We start from the raw sequence: 16,757 nt of genomic DNA, 5'->3' as shown, positions 1-16,757 counted from the left end.
GCAGTCCGGATGGGGCTGGAGACTGGACACCGCCTTCACTGGAAGGGAAATCTGGCGCGCGTACTTGGTGGGACACGCTTCCCAGAGGGTCACACGCTCCCCGCTTCCCAGAGGTTGCGCTGGCCCGCGGAGTCACGAGGAGCGCTAAGCTTGCCGGGGAGTGCGGCGCAGGCCGGAAGTGTACCGCGGCGGCACAGGGCTCGCCGGGAAATGTAGTCCCTCGGCGCGGCCCGGGGCGGTGGCGGCACGTCCCGCGGACCCGGTGGCCGATCGGGCGTGGACCCGGGATGGCTGGGCCGGGGGGCTCGGGAGGCCCGATCGGGGCCGGGGCCCTGGCAGGCAGCGCGCGGTCCAAGGTAGCCCCGAGCGTGGACTTTGACCACAGCTGCTCGGACAGTGTTGAGTACCTGACACTCAACTTCGGGCCCTTCGAGACAGTGCATCGTTGGCGGCGCCTCCCGCCCTGCGACGAGTTCGTGGGGGCCCGGTACGGCGGAGTTCAGGGGCTCTTGGGGGAAGCGGGGGTGTCTGAGGAGGTCCCGGGCGGGGTCCAGGGGCCGGGGCCGAGGCCGGGGCGTGGTGTCCAAGAGTGGGATCTGGTCATAGGGGGTGGGGAGGAAGTGGTGATGTCCAGGATGATGTCGAGGGCAGAGGAGGGGGTTCTGAGGGAGTCATGGAGCGGGGTGGCCTGGGGCAGGGTACTAGAGTTAAGTTGTGTTTGTGGGGCTGGGGCTGGGGTCCCAGGTGCTCTGCAGTGGGGTGGAGAGTCCAGAGAGTGCCAGGGTAATGTCAGGGTCCCCGTGTACAGGTGGTCCTGGGGTACTTGTGGAATTTAGGGATCTCTCTCGATCTTGGCAATTGAGAGGTGTTACCTCATTTCTGCAGCAGCCTGGGTGCTTAGTGTCATTCCTCCCCCAGGAGGGTCCCGGCCTCACTGCCTCCCATCCATTCGTTTTTTTCCAGGCGCAGCAAGCACACAGTGGTGGCCTATAAAGATGCCATCTATGTATTTGGTGGAGACAATGGGTGAGTGAGCATGAGCATCAGGGTATTTGGACCAGGGAGGGAGAAACATGGTGGCCCTGACTGGCTTAGCTAAGTACTCAGCCTCAGTTTCTCCATGTGAGAGTCCCTACCCTCAAGACCCTTGGCACAGCATTCAGTGGGTAGCACATGCTTGGGACACAGAAATGTGCCTCTTGTTCTGAGTGAGTGGACACAGCCTTGAAAGAAACACATCCGCCCTGGCTGCCACCCTCCCCAGACATTTTTCCTTCACTGCACTTCTCTGGGGGCTTTATCAACACGCTGCACATGGCAGCGTTTAGAGGACAGTTTTATTTATTTCCCATATTTTCCACTTTTTGTAAAGGTTTTCCCACATTGCTATAAATTCCTGGGAAACAACTTCCCTGACAATGACCTCGTGTTTTGTTGGTGGGCACACCTCCATCCCATGAACCGTTCCCACTAAAGTTGTGGACGGTCTCCTTTGGTGAAAGATAATGGCTGAGCTAAACCTTTCGTTTGTGTAGCTGGTTTCTTCAGGTGGCGTTCCCCTTAGACCCATTCCCAGAGGGAAAGAGCTGTTTTAGCTCTTATCATGGGCTGGGCCATGTTAAGTACTGGGTGTGGGCATAGCAGACGTGCTTGGAGAGGAGAAGGGGGCCTCGTCTGGGCAGGGAAGCCTTCCTGGAGGGGTTGATGACCTGAAAGATAAGTCGGAGTGAATCAGGTAAAAGAGGAAGAATGTTCCAAGCACAGGGATCAGCATGGGCAATGGCCCAGAGGTTGGGGAATGCAGAACGGCACCAGGCCTGGAGTCTGGGTAGGGCTGCCCTCCCTCCATTCATTCATTGATGTGGTCAGGAAAGGCCAGGATGCCCACCAGGGCTCTGGGAGTCTTGGGAGCCTGCTAGATGTGGGGCTGAGGCTTGAACTCTGGTCTCCTGGATAGACCGGGCTCCGTTCAAGTTAGAGCTTTGTGACTTTGGGCTCGGGATGTGGCTTAACCACACTAGCTGCACCCTGGTCTCCTCCTCTGCATGTGGGGTGGCCACATGCCCTGCTTTGGCATTGTGCTCCTGGGGGTCAGCGAGCGCAAAGTTGGGAAGGGCTCAGGATGGAGGTTGGGCTGTACTGCGGATGCAGTATTTGCACGTGACCGATTCTGCCCATGAGTCCGTCCCTGCCTCTCACTACAGCACTTGGCCTGAAGCCCAGAAGGGCTGGCCTCTGATTGGTTCTGCAGCCTTGGTCTTTCAGGACTCCCTGGGGGGGCTGACTTGGAGCTGGTGGGGTACGCAGGACCCCATGAGGACCTGCAGACTGGGCCGGATGGTCTCCTCCAGCATGGACGCTGGCTTCCAGCCTGTCTCCCCCACAGCGTCTTTCCCCATGAGCAGTCAGAGGGATCCATTTGGAAATGCAAGTCTCAGTGTGTTCTTTCTCAGCACATAACCCCGGGATGGCTCCCCTCCCTCTGCTTAGGAGCCCGAGCTGTCCTGGTGGTCCGCGGGGCCCTCTACACTCGTGCCCGTCCTGCTCCTCTGCCCTTGTTTTGCACGGCGCTGGGCCGCACCAGTGCCTTGCTGTGTTCTGAGTGAACCAAGCGTCTCCTGCTCGGGCCCTTGTCCTGGCTGTTCCGTCCTTCCCACCCCTTCCTGCCTCTCTTCGGAATTTGCTGTGAGTGAGGCCTTCCCGAACGCCGGGGCCAACTGGACCAACCGTCGGCCCTCCCCTCCCCTTCTGCATCTCTTGCTGGCTCCATGGTAAGAGCACAGATTGCACGGATCATCTCAGGGTTATCTCAGAGCACACGATGTTTGTTACCACCAGGGCAGGACCTGTACCCGGCACACGGACAAGTCAATAAATGCATGTCCCTTGAAGGAATGAACTAGGAAGAGGCATCTGCCCAGATGTTCACTGCAGCCTTGATGACAATCCCCCAAACCAGGAAAGGCTGGGGGTCCAGCCCAGGGCAGGAGGGGAGCATCCCTAGCAGTGTTCTGTAGCAGGTCCAGTTGGCATGTCAGCTGTATAGCAACAAAGCAGCAATACTTTTGCTGCAATGTGGCACCAAAAAAGAGGATACAGATTTGTCTCACTCTGGGCGCAACTTCGTAAAGGTGGACTGCGTATAAAGAAAGGTGGCTTCCTGCACTGTCCGGGAGGGGGAGGGGGGAGAGGGGGAGGGGGAGGAGGGGCAGATGGGAGAGGGGAGAAATTACAGTCACATCTCTGCTTTCAGCTCCTGGCTTCCTGACCGCATGGTCTTAGGCAGGCCCGTTATCTCTCGGGCCCCTTCCTCTTCTGTAAATGCAGGTGGGGAGCGCAGCCCCCTGATGCAGACTGAGGGAGAGGTGCAGGGGGCACCTTGTACAGGCCTGGCCTGTAAGGGGTGCTGGGCTCCTGTTGGTTGACTCCCTTCTTCCTTCTTACTGACAAGGGCCGGGTGGTAACATGCAGGTCCTGGTAGGTGGCCAGTGGAATTTATTTTCCTTTTTTTTTTTTTTTAAGATTTTATTTATTTATTTGAGAGAGAGAGAATGAGAGAGAGCAAGCACATGAGAGGGGGGAGGGTCAGAGGGAGAAGCAGGCTCCCTGCCGAGCAGGGAGCCCGATGCGGGACTCGATCCAGGGACTCCAGGATCATGACCTGAGCCAAAGGCAGTCGCTTAACCAACTGAGCCACCCAGGTGCCCTTGTTTTCCATTTTATTGTATCTTGAATGTAGTTACGTTGGCTTTGCAATAAAGAGGTGGAAGGAGGATCAGAGAGGAGGAAAGAAGCCTCCCCTGAGATGTGGGAAGCTCTGCATTGTGGTGGCAGAGCCTCAGAGAAGGGGGCGCTGAGACATGTGAGTGGGAGTGGGAGTAGCGGTTCTGGAGCTTGCCGTGAGGTGTGAGCCCTCAAGCAGCCAGAATCATGCTTTGGACCCGACCCCAGGCAGGTGGGTCCCACGTGCGTTGCCGCCCTGGTACCTGCAACCAGTTGGGGAGCGTCCTTTGTGGTCACTCCCTGGTCCCTCGGGCATCAGCGGGTTGCCTGGCCCTGGCTGAGTCCCCACAACCGCCCCACCCCCGGGCTGCAGTGTCTGTCTCCTGGGTCCTGAAGAGCAGACCGGGACCAGCCCAGGACCGACCCCACCTGTCCCTGGCTGTCTTTCAGGAAGACCATGCTCAACGACCTCCTACGGTTCGACGTGAAGGACTGCTCCTGGTGCAGGTGGGTGGCCTCTGAGCCCCAGCACCCCCCCACCCCGGTCCTCAGATTCTGCCTCCGGAGAGCCCTTCAGTCACCCAGCCAGTCTCCTGGGCCAGGAGCTGCTATGGGAGGTGACACGGGGGCCGGGGTGGGGGGGGGGGCATCGGCTGATGGGTCCTTCCAGGACCGACCCTGTCCTGCTGCAGGGTGCTGCCCAGGGGCTGGCAACACTGGCTGGCCTCCCCTCCGTGCCCCTGTGGGGCCCATCCTCTGCCCAGGTAGTACCCCACATGGGTAGTGGGCTGCATGCGAGCCCTGGCCGCCTCCCACAGATGGCCCTCCCGGCTGTGTGGCCTTGGGCGAGACACCTGCCCTCTCTGAGCACGACATATTTGTACCCATCTGCTCCAGTCTCCAGCCCTGCCCAGGGGGCAGCTCTCAGCTGAGGGGCAGAAAGGGATCCCAGGATTAGGAGGTACTAGGCTTCCTCCTGAGCTCTGCCATCTGCTTGTGCAGGAGGGGCGCAGAACCACCGAGTCACCTTGGGTGCCACACTCTGGGCAGGAGCTCTGTGTGCATCCGCCAGTCCCCTGAGTCCCCGCTGTGGTGGGGTCTCACTGCCCCCCTTTGATGGAGGCGGACGTAACTGAGCGCTGGGATTGCCATAGAAGTTTATGTCTCGTTCCTCTCATACTTGCTTTTCTTTTTTTTTTTAAGATTTTATTTATTTATTTGACAGAGAGAGACAGAGCGAGAGCAGGAACACAAGCAGGGGGAGTGGGAGAGGTAGAAGCAGGCCTCCCGCTGAGCAGGGAGCCCGATGCGGGGCTCGATCCCAGGACCCTGGGATCATGACCTGAGCCGAAGGCAGACGCTTAACGACTGAGCCACCCGGGCGCCCCTCACACTTGCTTTTATAATATAGACAGTAGTTACAGATTAATTTTAAACATCACCTTAAAGACTGTACAATCCTTTACTAATAATTGCTTAAGGACAAAACACTGAAAAGGAGCCACTTCAGGAAAGCAGTATAAATGGGTTTTATTTTATTTTTTTTTAAAGATTTTATTTATTTATTTGAGAGAGAGAGAATGAGAGAGAGCACATGAGAGGGGGGAGGGTCAGAGGGAGAAGCAGACTCCCTGCCGAGCAGGGAGCCCGACGCGGGACTCAATCCCGGGACCCCAGGATCATGACCTGAGCCGAAGGCAGTTGCTCAACCAACTGAGCCACCCAGGCGCCCATAAATGGGTTTTAGTTCAATAAGGAAAGCATGTGGCTGGCTGCCGCGGGTGGGACCCAGCGCTGCTAAATGCGCCATGGTGCCGCTCAGTCCAGAGTAGCAGGAGGCCCGAGTCCCTCTCTGCTGTTGAGTTCAAAAAACAGATGTTACAAAATACCTACCACATGATTCCATTTACAATACAGAGGCATCAATATGCATAGGAGAAGTGTGTGTGGGGGGGTGGGGTGGGGGGGTGACCTAAAGGTATAGATGGTGCTTTCTGGCAAGTCTTAGTGCTGGTTTTGTGCTTTTTCCTTATCAGCAGTTTTTGTTCAAAGTTTCTATAACGAGGGGCGTCTGGGTGGCTCAGTCGGTTAAGCATCCGACTCTTGGTCTCAGCTCAGGTCTTGATTTCAGGGTCGTGAGGTCAAGCTCCATGTTGGGCTCCACACTGGACCCACGTGGAGCCTACTAAAAAAAAATAAAAATAATATAAAGGTTAAAAAAAAAACCCTTTCTAAAAAAATTTCTATAATGAGATAGATATTGCCTACAAAATACAAAAATGAAAGGAATCCTGGGGGTGGCAGGGGCTCCCCTGTGTGGCATGGACTGCACAGCTAGCTGACCCCTGCTGACTGCCCCCCCCGTGCCTTGTTTCCCCCCCTGCAACCAGGGCCTTCACCACCGGCACCCCGCCGGCCCCCCGCTACCACCACTCGGCCGTTGTCTATGGGAGCAGCATGTTTGTCTTCGGTGAGCTGCCTCATCTCCAGGGCCTCTGGGTTCCTCCACTGGCCTGGGGACCCCTTTCCCTAACTGTCCCGATGTCGCAGGGTTGGAATGGTCCCCCGCCCCCGTGACTGGGCGGGAGGGTGACACACCTCCCTCCTCTGTCCCTGCACCAGGGGCAGGGAACAGGGTTCTGCTCATTTCTGTGTCCCCAGAGCCTAGTACGGAGTCAGGCAGGCAGGAGGTGCTCCCCAGGGTTTATGGAGGGAGTCCCTGAATACATCTTAAATGAGGCCAGATTCTGCCCCCACCTCCTGGGGTTTGAAGCCTCTGAGATGCTACCTTTGGGTATGACAGTTTCTCCCTCTCTCTACCCAGGGGGCTACACTGGGGACATTTATTCCAATTCTAACTTGAAGAATAAAAATGACCTTTTTGAATATAAGTTTGCAACTGGCCAGTGGACGGAGTGGAAGATTGAAGGACGGTGAGAGACTTTGCTGAAACCTTTGGGGGGTGTCCCGATGGCTACTGCACTGGGTCCCCTGTAGCCTTACAGAAGAAGAGCCCGAGGCCCAGAGAGGCCTGAGTTGTGCTCACTCCCAGCTGTGCCTGTCTGAGGCGTCCTCCCTGTCCTTAGATTCTCTCCTTTCAAAGAGCAGAGGGGACCCCGATGGACTGCTGATGGGTGCTTCTCTGGTCCTGTTTTGCCAGGACTGCCCCCCCCGCCCCCACTGTTTGATATTTTGGTGTGGCTGGGAGGGGGCTTTACCCCATGGACATCTGAATTCCTCATCCCCCGGCGCCGCCTCGCAAGCTCAGCCTCATGACGCCCAGCTGGCATCCCCAGAGCCCTGGTGTCAGCAGATGTAGGCGGGGCAGCCCTGCGGTCCCGGCCGGCCTCGTGGGGCTGTGAGGCTCCCGTCTGTGCTGGGCGGCCTCGCTCCTCACCCCCCACCTCGCGCTACAGGTTGCCAGTCGCCAGGTCTGCCCACGGCGCCACGGTGTATAGTGACAAGCTATGGATCTTCGCTGGATATGATGGCAACGCCAGGTAGGTGGTGCCCGGCCCAGCGCCCCGCCTCTGAGCAGCCCCGCCAGTGTCCTGAGGCCCGCAGCGGCCTTCCTGGCGTGCACGGGAGTGGGGATGGAGGTGGAGGGCACTGAGTGGAGCTCCCGCCCAACCCCGCGGAGGTCAGAAGGACTGGCACCCCGGAGGCACCTCCTGGGGGTGTCCGAGGGGGCGGCAGGCCTGGCCCACGTTCGTGCAGCTCTCTACGGCTGTGCTGGTCTTCATGGCAACAGGTGTCATAGCTGGGTGTCGTCAGAGCTGTGGGGTGGGGGATGGCCCCCTGAATTGCTGGGGTGAAAATACTCAGGCCCACAGTGAGGAGGGACCCTGAAGGGCTGTGTGAGCAGGTGGCCGCAGCCGCAGGTCTCAGACCCAGCCCCTCCCCTGTAGACGACAACCTAGGGCTCCTGCCTGTGTACCAGGCCTTCTCATTTTAGGAAATTGGCTTTGCTGCATTTTTCTGATTATAAGTTCCCCAACTTCTCAGCAGCATAGAAACTTCAAAGGGTGGGGCGCCCGGCTGGCTCAGTCGAAAGAGCGTGCCACTCTTGATCTCGGGGTTGTGAGTTTGAGCCCCATGTTGGGTGTAGAGATTACTAAAAATAAATTAATTAAAAAAGAAGCATCAGCAGCAGCTCCAAGCGGTGGCAATGTTAGTGGTGGTGTCTGCGAGTGTTGCCTGTTTGAAGTCCTCTCCGAGCCCCAGGGGTCAGCCGAGTGAGATGGACCCTGCCACGCTGGCTGGACATTGGGAATGAGGCCATGCGTTCCTGTCTGGGCTGGAGGGGCACATAGCAGGGATTCAGTGCAGCCCCCCTGCCCTGAAGCTCCCACCTCATGGCTGCTCCCTAGGCCCCTGATCAGAGTCCTGCGCGATGTGTCCTTCCCTGGAGCCATCCCTCCCGGCCGGGCCCAGGCCCACCCTGCCACCAGCCCCAGCTGCAGAGAGCCTGACCCCCCTGTCCTAATGCAGGTTGAACGACATGTGGACCATTGGCCTCCAGGACCGGGAGCTCACATGCTGGGAGGAGGTGAGGGGGTTGGGGTGCCAAGGTGGGGCAAGAGGAGGCAAGGGAGGTGAGGGGATTGGGGTCCCAGAGTGGGGTGGGGGAGGCAAGGAGGTGAGGGGTTGGGGGTCCAGAGTGGGGTGGGGAGGCAGGGAGGTGAGGGGTTTGGGGGCCCAGAGGGGGGTAGGAGAGGCAGGGAGGTGAGGGTTTTGGGGGGCCGGGTGGGGCAGGGGAGGCAGGGAGGTGAGGGTTTGGGGGGCCAGGGTGGGATGGGGAGGCAGGGAGGTGAGGGGTTTGGGGGTCCAGAGTGGGGTGGAGAGGCAGGGAGGTGAGGGTTTTGGGGAGCCAGTGTGGGGTGAGGGAAGCAGGGAGGTGAGGGGTTTGGAGGTCCAGAGTGGGGCAGGGGAGGCAGGGAGGTGAGGGGCTTAGGGGGCCGGGATGGTACAGGGGAGGCAGGAAGATGAGGGGCTTGGGGGGGGCCGGGGTAGGGACTGCTTTGTTCCCCTTGCCAAAGCCCAGCCTTGTCCTCAGCCTCACCCTCCTTGCCAACTTCCTGTCCGATTCCCGCAGCACTTACCTAGTGACTAAAGGCTCTGGGCTTCTGATGGCAGCACGTCCGGTGACTGGTGCAGCTTGGGTAGAATCCACCCTTATTTGAACACCGCGAGTTCAGCCTGCTGGCGGGTGTCCTGCTCGCTGCTCTTTCTGGGCAATCTGTCTGACTGCTCCATTGTCTCCCCCCTGGGGTGTCTTTCCCTTGTAGTGATGATTTTTAGCCTCAACTGTTAGAAACTGGGCCCACGTTAGGTGGGCGAGGTGGGGCTTTACGCTGTTCTACAGAAATTAATCTATGAACCCTCATTCACGGAAGAAGTTTCAGGAGTGGAAGTAGTCCCGATTCAGCAGTGTAAGTCTCGACCCCGAGCACCGGGTCCCGGGAGGCTCTGGCTGAGCGGCCTTCCCTACCGCAGGTGGCTCAGAGCGGCGAGATCCCGCCGTCCTGCTGCAACTTCCCGGTGGCCGTGTGCCGGGACAAGATGTTTGTGTTCTCGGGGCAGAGCGGAGCCAAGATAACCAACAACCTCTTCCAGTTCGAATTCAAGGACAAGACGTGAGCACCCTGGTGGTGGGACCCGTGGTGGGCACCTGCGTCTGTGGCACAGCAGGGCAGGCCGGGTTTGGGGGGCCGGGGAGCTAGGAGCGAGGAAATGTGGGTGCCCTCAAAGTGCGCAAGCAGGCCCCTTGGGGTGTGGCTGCGGCTGAGCAAGATGGGGCTTGGCTGGCCTCTGTGCAGTGTGGAGGATGGCTCCTGCCCGGCGAATGGCCTGTTCAGTGCCGCCGGTAACAAATGTGGCTGGTATCATCTCATACCGTGGCAGAGGACGAGGGGGGTGCTCAGGCCCCGACAGCCTCCAGCCTATGCTGTCCTTAGATGCAGGCCAGCCCTCGTGATGGGGACCGAGTCCCAGCGCTGGCGCAGGCCGGGCATTGGCTCTGTCTGGGGAGGGAACAGGGAGCTTCTGCTGCAGGTCAGAGAGGCTCGGGAGGGGACTTGGAGCTGCCCTGGAGGCCAGAGGTGTGGGCTGGGAAGAGAGAGGTCAGGACATCCCAGGCAGGGGGAGTCCCGCTGCCACCCACCCAGCTCCCCTGTCCCGGGCTGGCCGGGCCTGAGAGGAGAGCCACGCTGCACGCAGGCCTGCGTCTCCATCCTGGCCTCAGTGCTCACAGCGGTGGGCCACAAAGAGGGCTCAGAGACAGCGGGAACAGATCTGGGGAGGTGGCGGACATTGGGCCACCGCTGCTGCTTGCTTTATGGCTGGGGGACAGAAGGGGGCTCAGGCAGGGCTGGTGCCAGAGCGAAAGGGGATGAGGGGCATTGGGTGTACGCACTCTGGCCCTCCTTTGAGCCGGCTGGTCGGCCCGGGGCCTGCTGTGGGGAGGCCTCAGGACCCAGGTGGAGGCCGTGGGGGAGCAGGAGCCCCCACCCTGGCACTGGTTCACTGTCACGGGCCCCCAGGTGGACGCGCATCCCCACGGAGCACCTGCTTCGCGGCTCCCCGCCCCCCCCACAGCGGCGCTACGGGCACACCATGGTGGCCTTTGACCGCCACCTGTACGTGTTTGGGGGCGCGGCGGACAACACGCTGCCTAATGAGCTGCACTGCTATGATGTGGACTTCCAGACCTGGGAGGTCGTCCAGCCCAGCTCCGACAGTGAGGTGCGTGCTGCCAGGCACGGCGGCCACCCCGGGCCCCCGTTCTCCATTCTCGCAGCCTGCGGGCTTGTAACACGTCCCGTCACGTCTGCGCGGTGCCGAGGATGTTCTCCCAGAAGCCCACCCTGTTCTCCCTGAAGCTCCCGCTCTGAGCCACGCCGCGGGGGCCCTCATCCCGCGGCCCCGCCCCTCCCAAAGCTCTCGCTCTTGAACAGCGTTGGCAGGAGGTTGGTGTCTGCTGCCTTGCCCGGCCCTGGCGGACTGGTCCCACGCCCGCATGTCTCTCCCCCTAGGTCGGCGGGGCTGAGGTGCCGGAGCGAGCATCTGCCTCCGAGGAGGCGCCTGCACTGGCCCCTGAGGAGCGCGGTGGCTTTAAGAAGTCCCGAGAGGTGTTTGGCTTGGACTTCGGCATCGCCACAGCCAAGCAGCCTGCCCCGCCGGCCTCCGAGGTGAGGGTCGGCGCCCTGACTGCCCCCCATCAGCCCCACCATGCCAGTCCTGTGGTCCGCCCCTCTCACAGGTGGGGAGACGGAGGCTCAGAGAAGTACTCAAGGGGTTACTTATCTGCCCCCCCCTTTCTGCCCAGCTGCCAAGCGGAAGGCTCTTCCACGCGGCCGCTGTGATCTCGGACGCCATGTACATCTTCGGGGGCACCGTGGACAACAACATCCGCAGTGGGGAGATGTACCGATTCCAGGTGGGGCTCATGGGCTGAGTGCAGGGGGGCCATCCAGGGTGGACGGGTCCCAGATGATGGAAACTGAGGCCCAGTGGGGGTGGGGGGCTTGTCCGAGGCACCAGAGTCAGGGCTGTGTCTGGTGGGATGGCAGCCCGCCCGAGGAGTCTGGCAGACGGGATGGGGGACTCTAGGCCGAGGGCAGTCTGAGGAACCTCCGTGCGGGGTGGGGAGGGGGCGGCATTGGGGGCTCACAGTGGAGTCCGCGGAGGCCTGGGAGCAGGCTTGGGCCAGGGGTTGGAGTCGGGCTGAGCTGGGCTGGAGATGCGTGGCCCGGAGGAGGGCAGGGCCTGGGCCAGTGGTGGCTTCCCGTGGCAACACTGGGGTCTCCTCTGGCAGTTCTCCTGTTACCCCAAGTGCACGCTGCATGAGGACTACGGGCGTCTGTGGGAGAGCCGCCAGTTTTGCGACGTGGAGTTTGTGCTGGGCGAGGTGGGTGCCCTCCCCATGCCCAGCCTGCCCGCCATGCTGCAGGGTGGGGGCTGTGCACCGAGGCGCGCCAGCCTCCCGCTCGTGCCTGGAGCCCCGGACCCCCTCCTCGGTCTGGCCGGGCCTCTGTCCCTGCCAGGAGGAGGGTCCCGTGCTCCCCACCGAGGCGTCGTTCTTGCTACAGAAGGAGGAGTGTGTGCAGGGCCACGTGGCCATTGTCACAGCTCGAAGCCGCTGGCTCCGCAGGAAGATCGTGCAGGCGCGGGAACGGCTGGCCCAGGTGAGGTGCTGCCCAGCCCCCTCCGGCCAGGGCGGCAGCATCCACGGGGCGCCCCTGAGCTCCCCTTCCTCTCCCTGCAGAAACTGGAGGAGGAGGCAGCCCCGGCTCCCAGGGAGGTCCCTGGGGGGGCCGTGGGGGGGGCCCGGCCGCCCCTGCTGCACGTGGCCATCCGCGAGGCTGAGGCCCGGCCCTTCGAAGTGCTCATGCAGTTCCTCTACACGGACAAGATCAAGTACCCGCGGAAAGGTGTGCTGAGGAGGGGGGGAGCGGGGAGGGGGGCAGGTGGGCAGCCCGAGGCTCGGGGGCCACGACCACCCATGGCCACTCGTGCGGTGGAGTTGCTGCCTGATGTCCCAGAGCCCCGGACCCTGTCCTCCCTCCTGCCCCGCCCCTTGTTCCCTTCCCCACGTCCCCGAGGCTCAGGGAGCTCTTGGCTGCAGGCCACGTGGAGGATGTGCTGCTCATCATGGACGTGTACAAGCTGGCACTGAGCTTCCAGCTGTGCCGCCTGGAGCAGCTGTGCCGACAGTACATCGAGGCCTCCGTGGACCTGCAGAACGTGCTGGTCGTGTGCGAGAGCGCCGCCAGGCTGCAGCTGGGCCAGTTAAAGGTGCGGGCCCGGGGGGCACGGCCCACCCCGCCTACCGCCGCCAGCCCCCTGTCCCCCACTGCCAGACTCCCCCCACCCCCCGCAGCGGCCCCCTGCGCCCCCTACCGCACGCCCTCCCAGCCAGGCCGCCGCCCCGTCGGCCAAGGCCTGACCCTGCCTGCCCGCTCCGGCTTGTGTGTCCCAGGAGCACTGCTTGAACTTCGTGGTGAAGGAGTCCCACTTCAACCAGGTGATCATGATGAAGGAGTTCGAGCGCCTCTCTTCCCCACTGATCGTGGAGATCGTGCGGCGGAAGCAGCAGCCGCCTGCCCGCACCCCCTCAGAGCAGCCCGTGGACATCGGTAGGGACCCAGGCGCCATCCCTGGGGGCAGCGCACATGGATGGCATTCGTCTTGGGTGGAGACGGGAGCCGCGGCAGTACCCGCCCGGCCTCCAGCGTGGGGTCTGGGCGCAGGGGACCCGGAGTGCTCCTGGGGCTCGGGCAGCCAGCCAGCTCACTGGAGGGAAGACGCCCCGCCCCACGGGCACCGACCGAGGCTGTGCGCCTGAGGGCGGGCAGTCTCCTGAGCCCGTTTCCGGAGGCCGGCGCGGGGCCCCTGTCTGGCAAGGGTGGCTGCCCTGACTGACCTCAGCTTTGAGGGCTTCCGTCTGGAGCAGCGTGCTCAGGTCACAGTGACCAGTCGCTGAGCTGCTCTTCTAGGCGCGCCCGCCCTTGGGGGCCTGATGAGGGGTAAGCGCGGTCCGAAGACTTCAGACGTTCCTGGTGCCTCCCTTGTCCCCACCTAGCCCGGGAAGGGACAGCACTGTCTCCTTCATCACCTGACTCCCCGGGCCCTGTGCTGCCTCTGGCCGTGGGCCCTGGGTGACACGTGGCAGGACACGGTGTTTGCCAGGCCCAGAGGGGGCCCAAGCGCAAGGGCGGGGAGGAGGGCTCACAGATCAGACTCTGGGGGGCGGGCCGGAGTAGGGCCTCTGGCCCCGGGGGCAGGTTTGTTCAGAGCAGCAACATGGGCAGATGTGCAAGCAGCAGTACGGTGGCTCGGGGTCTGCTGGGGGGCGGGAGGCATCTGCTCAAGGCCCCTCCACACTATCCCCTGGCCTCCCCACCAGGCACATCTCTGATCCAGGACATGAAGGCGTACCTGGAGGGAGCAGGTGCGGAGTTCTGTGACATCACTCTGCTGCTGGACGGGCACCCGAGACCGGCGCACAAGGCCATCCTGGCCGCCCGCTCCAGGTGGGTGGGGGGGGCGGTGTGTGGTGGCGGGGCCGGCCAGGCCCCCGCCCTGCCTGCATTTGCTGAGAGCCAGGACTCCCCCCGCCCCTGTCTGCAGCTACTTTGAGGCCATGTTCCGGTCCTTCATGCCGGAGGACGGCCAGGTGAACATCTCCATTGGGGAGATGGTGCCCAGCAGGCAGGCCTTCGAGTCCATGCTACGCTACATCTACTACGGTGAGGTCAACATGCCGCCCGAGGACTCTCTGCATCCTCCCCCGCCAGGGGCGCTCCCAGGGCCCACCTCAGGCAGCTCTGGAGACCGGCAGGCTGGTCCTGGCTTCCCTGGTGCCTGGTGCTCTCCCGGGGCTCCCTGAATGGGTTGGTCGGCAGGCACAGAGGGGTCTGCAGCCAGGAGGGGTGGGTGGGTTCTTGACCCTCATCACTGCCCAGACGAAGGGGTTGGTTAGCGTTGTGTGTGACAGGTGAGTAGACGCCATGGAGGGATTCCTGATCGTGTCACTTCTTGGGGGTCTGAACTGGGTGCGAGATGCCTTTCTGAGCTCTGTGAGGCCGTGGTCTGTCCTGCGAACGGGCACGTGGGTGTTTTCTTGGGAGAGGCTTCCTGTGTTTTCTTCGGATCTGGACTAGGGCCTTCGACCCCGAGTACTCCAGAGTCCATGTAGAGAGTGAGTTGGATTGGGAGCCCCAGGCCAGTCCCTTGTGCTGGGGTAGGTTTCCTTGTTCTGAGCAAGCAGGAGGGGCTCAGGTTTCCTCGGCCCCTGCTGGGCCTGGGGCTCCAGCTGCACCCTCCCAGGGGAGATGGGCAGGTGGCGGGAGGACGAGCTCCTTGGGCCAGCAGCTCCTTAACCAGCTCCCAGCTACCTGTTTGCGGCCCCCTACTATTACGGCTTCTACAACAACCGGCTGCAGGCGTACTGCAAGCAGAACCTGGAGATGAACGTGACGGTGCAGAATGTACTTCAGGTAGCTCACTGGCACCCACGGGCCTCCCTGAACCTGGGCGGGCGGGTGAGAGAGGGAGCAGCCCCTCAGGGAACCTGCCGTTGCAGATCCTGGAGGCGGCTGACAAGACGCAGGCACTGGACATGAAGCGGCACTGCCTGCACATCATCGTGCACCAGTTCACCAAGGTCAGGGCCCTCCCAGCCCCGCGCTCACCGCCCACCCCTCTTCAGGAGCCGCTTTCCCTTGGCCTTGCCTTGGCCAGGGGCGGGGTGGGGTGCGTGGAAGCTGCTCATCTCCTGCGGCAGGGGGCCCACCCCCTTCCACTCGGAGTCAGCCGTGCCCTGGCTTGGTGGAGCTCCGGGGAGACCCCGAAGCCCACCCCGGCCCTCCTGTGAATCCGGTCCCATCCCGTTTGGGCCTTCTGCTTGCTTCCTGCAGGTTTCCAAGCTGCCCACACTGCGCTCGCTGAGCCAGCAGCTGCTGCTTGACATCATAGACTCCCTGGCTTCCCACATCTCCGACAAGCAGTGCGCGGAGCTGGGCGCCGACATCTGAGGGCCCACGCGGTGCTGGCCCACTCGAGAATAACCATGCCTGCCCTGCCCACTGCAGACTACGCTGGCTACGCTGAGGCCCGAGGCAGAGTGCTTGGACCTGCTGGCCAAGGGGCAGGCAGCCCAGAGCCTCCAAAGGGAAAGGGGACACGGGGGCTCTGCCCCATTTCACTGCTGAGGACACAGGTCCCACAGGGAGTTGATGGTGAAACAGGCCCCCCAGGTGGAACCCTCTCCTCGGGTGGGGGCATGGGTGAGAAGCCAGGGCCCAGCAGTGGGAAAGCCCACCACGGAGCTGGTGGGGGCAGCCCATCCGGCAGGGACTGTGCATGGCTTGTGGATCTAGCCACTGGGTCCTAGTGCCAAGGTCCCTCTGACGGGAGGGGGTAGCTACACAGTACCCCCTCACCTTCACCGAGGTTGCTGTAAGGGCCCCTACTATCACCTGGAGCTTGTGGGTGGGCAACAGTAATGAGCATGTGGAATCTGACTCCAGATTAATTCTGGGGTGTGAAGGGCCCTGAGTCAGTCAGCTCCTAGCCTGAGGGGCCAGCCACTCTGGCCTGGGTTAGGCTTCTAGAGGGGTTGCAGGATCCCACCCCACTGTGTGCACATCAAGGGCCCCCAGCTGCGCCAGGGAGAAGTCAGTGAAGATGCTCCCGGGTCCCCATCTGTCCCTAAGTATTTATTCTTTGTCACAGACATGCCATTAAGACCATAGTAGTGCTAATCCACTACACACATCTCATGGGCATAGTCCCTCCCTGAGGTGAGGACGGATCAGGTGGCCCAAGTGCTTGGGACCGGCCAGTCCTGTCTAGTTCTCTACCCGTGTCAGCAACTCCTGGCCCCATCTGGGGTGACCCAGTTGTGGGGGGGCGGGGGGAAGACTGGGGGGGAATCCAGGCTAGCCCCTCCCCTTTGAGGGGAACCCTGGAACCCCAAGGCTGCCTTGCCCCCGCATCCTTCCCCATCCCCCAACAAAAGGCCCTAGGAGTCCACCCTAATGCAGAAAGCACTGTTCTGCCTCCTTCCTGGCAACAAGAATCCCAGGGACCCTTCTACCCTGGCTACCAGGAGGCTACTTTGGGGGAAACAGTCCTTCACATCCTCCTCCCAGTTGTGCCCCCACGCAAACATGGCGCCTGCCTCTCCTCGGCCCTTGAACCCCAGGTGCTGTGTACAGACAGATGGGGAGCCCCAGTGGCAGGTGGGCACCCTCAGGCAAGGGGAGTCCGTAAGGCCGTCAGCGAGCTAGGAAATGGCCCAGCGCAAGGTGAGCCTCTGTGAGCCTGGAAACCCCAGTGAATGATCTGCAAACCCTGCTCTACAGTGGACCCTTGTAACCGGTCGCTTGACTTTCTCTGATAAACATATGAATAAATGAACTTACACACCAAGGATCCTAGAAAGCCAATTTCAGAACACTGTGTGGCACTTTCCAGGACTAGGGAGAATTCAGCTATGCTCTTGGGGCTACTGTGGCTGAAGCCCAGCA

At 61.7% G+C, this 16,757-nt stretch overlaps 1 protein-coding gene across 3 annotated transcripts; it reads left to right on the top strand.

The window, feature by feature from the left end:
- Positions 1-134: 134 nt before the first annotated feature.
- On the top strand, positions 135-16,662 carry LZTR1 (leucine zipper like post translational regulator 1). Of its 3 annotated transcripts, XM_064578049.1 has the most exons (22): positions 142-487; positions 964-1,026; positions 2,491-2,771; positions 4,174-4,230; positions 6,114-6,193; positions 6,548-6,656; positions 7,140-7,223; positions 8,215-8,272; positions 9,220-9,359; positions 10,266-10,467; positions 10,758-10,913; positions 11,051-11,161; positions 11,540-11,632; positions 11,814-11,909; positions 11,990-12,155; positions 12,350-12,519; positions 12,704-12,860; positions 13,631-13,757; positions 13,855-14,004; positions 14,618-14,723; positions 14,810-14,890; positions 15,144-16,662. In XM_064578049.1, the coding sequence occupies exons 4-22, from the start codon at positions 4,181-4,183 to the stop codon at positions 15,258-15,260; spliced, it is 2,253 nt and encodes a 750-aa protein (XP_064434119.1). In that variant the 5' UTR covers positions 142-487; positions 964-1,026; positions 2,491-2,771; positions 4,174-4,180; the 3' UTR covers positions 15,261-16,662. The 3 variants fall into 3 exon arrangements, with proteins under 3 accessions (XP_064434118.1, XP_064434117.1, XP_064434119.1); XM_064578048.1 differs by lacking the exon at positions 2,491-2,771 and having other exon boundaries at positions 135-487; positions 12,749-12,860; XM_064578047.1 differs by lacking the exon at positions 2,491-2,771 and having other exon boundaries at positions 141-487.
- Positions 16,663-16,757: the final 95 nt, after the last annotated feature.

This window comes from Mirounga angustirostris, unplaced genomic scaffold (assembly GCF_029215605.1).
Source record: "Mirounga angustirostris isolate CCGP_5_RB_7025 unplaced genomic scaffold, mMirAng1.0.hap1 SCAF_14, whole genome shotgun sequence".
Classification (NCBI taxonomy): Eukaryota; Metazoa; Chordata; class Mammalia; order Carnivora; family Phocidae; genus Mirounga; species Mirounga angustirostris.
Note: the sequence above shows the minus strand (reverse complement) of the source record. Positions and strands in the feature narration are given on the sequence as shown.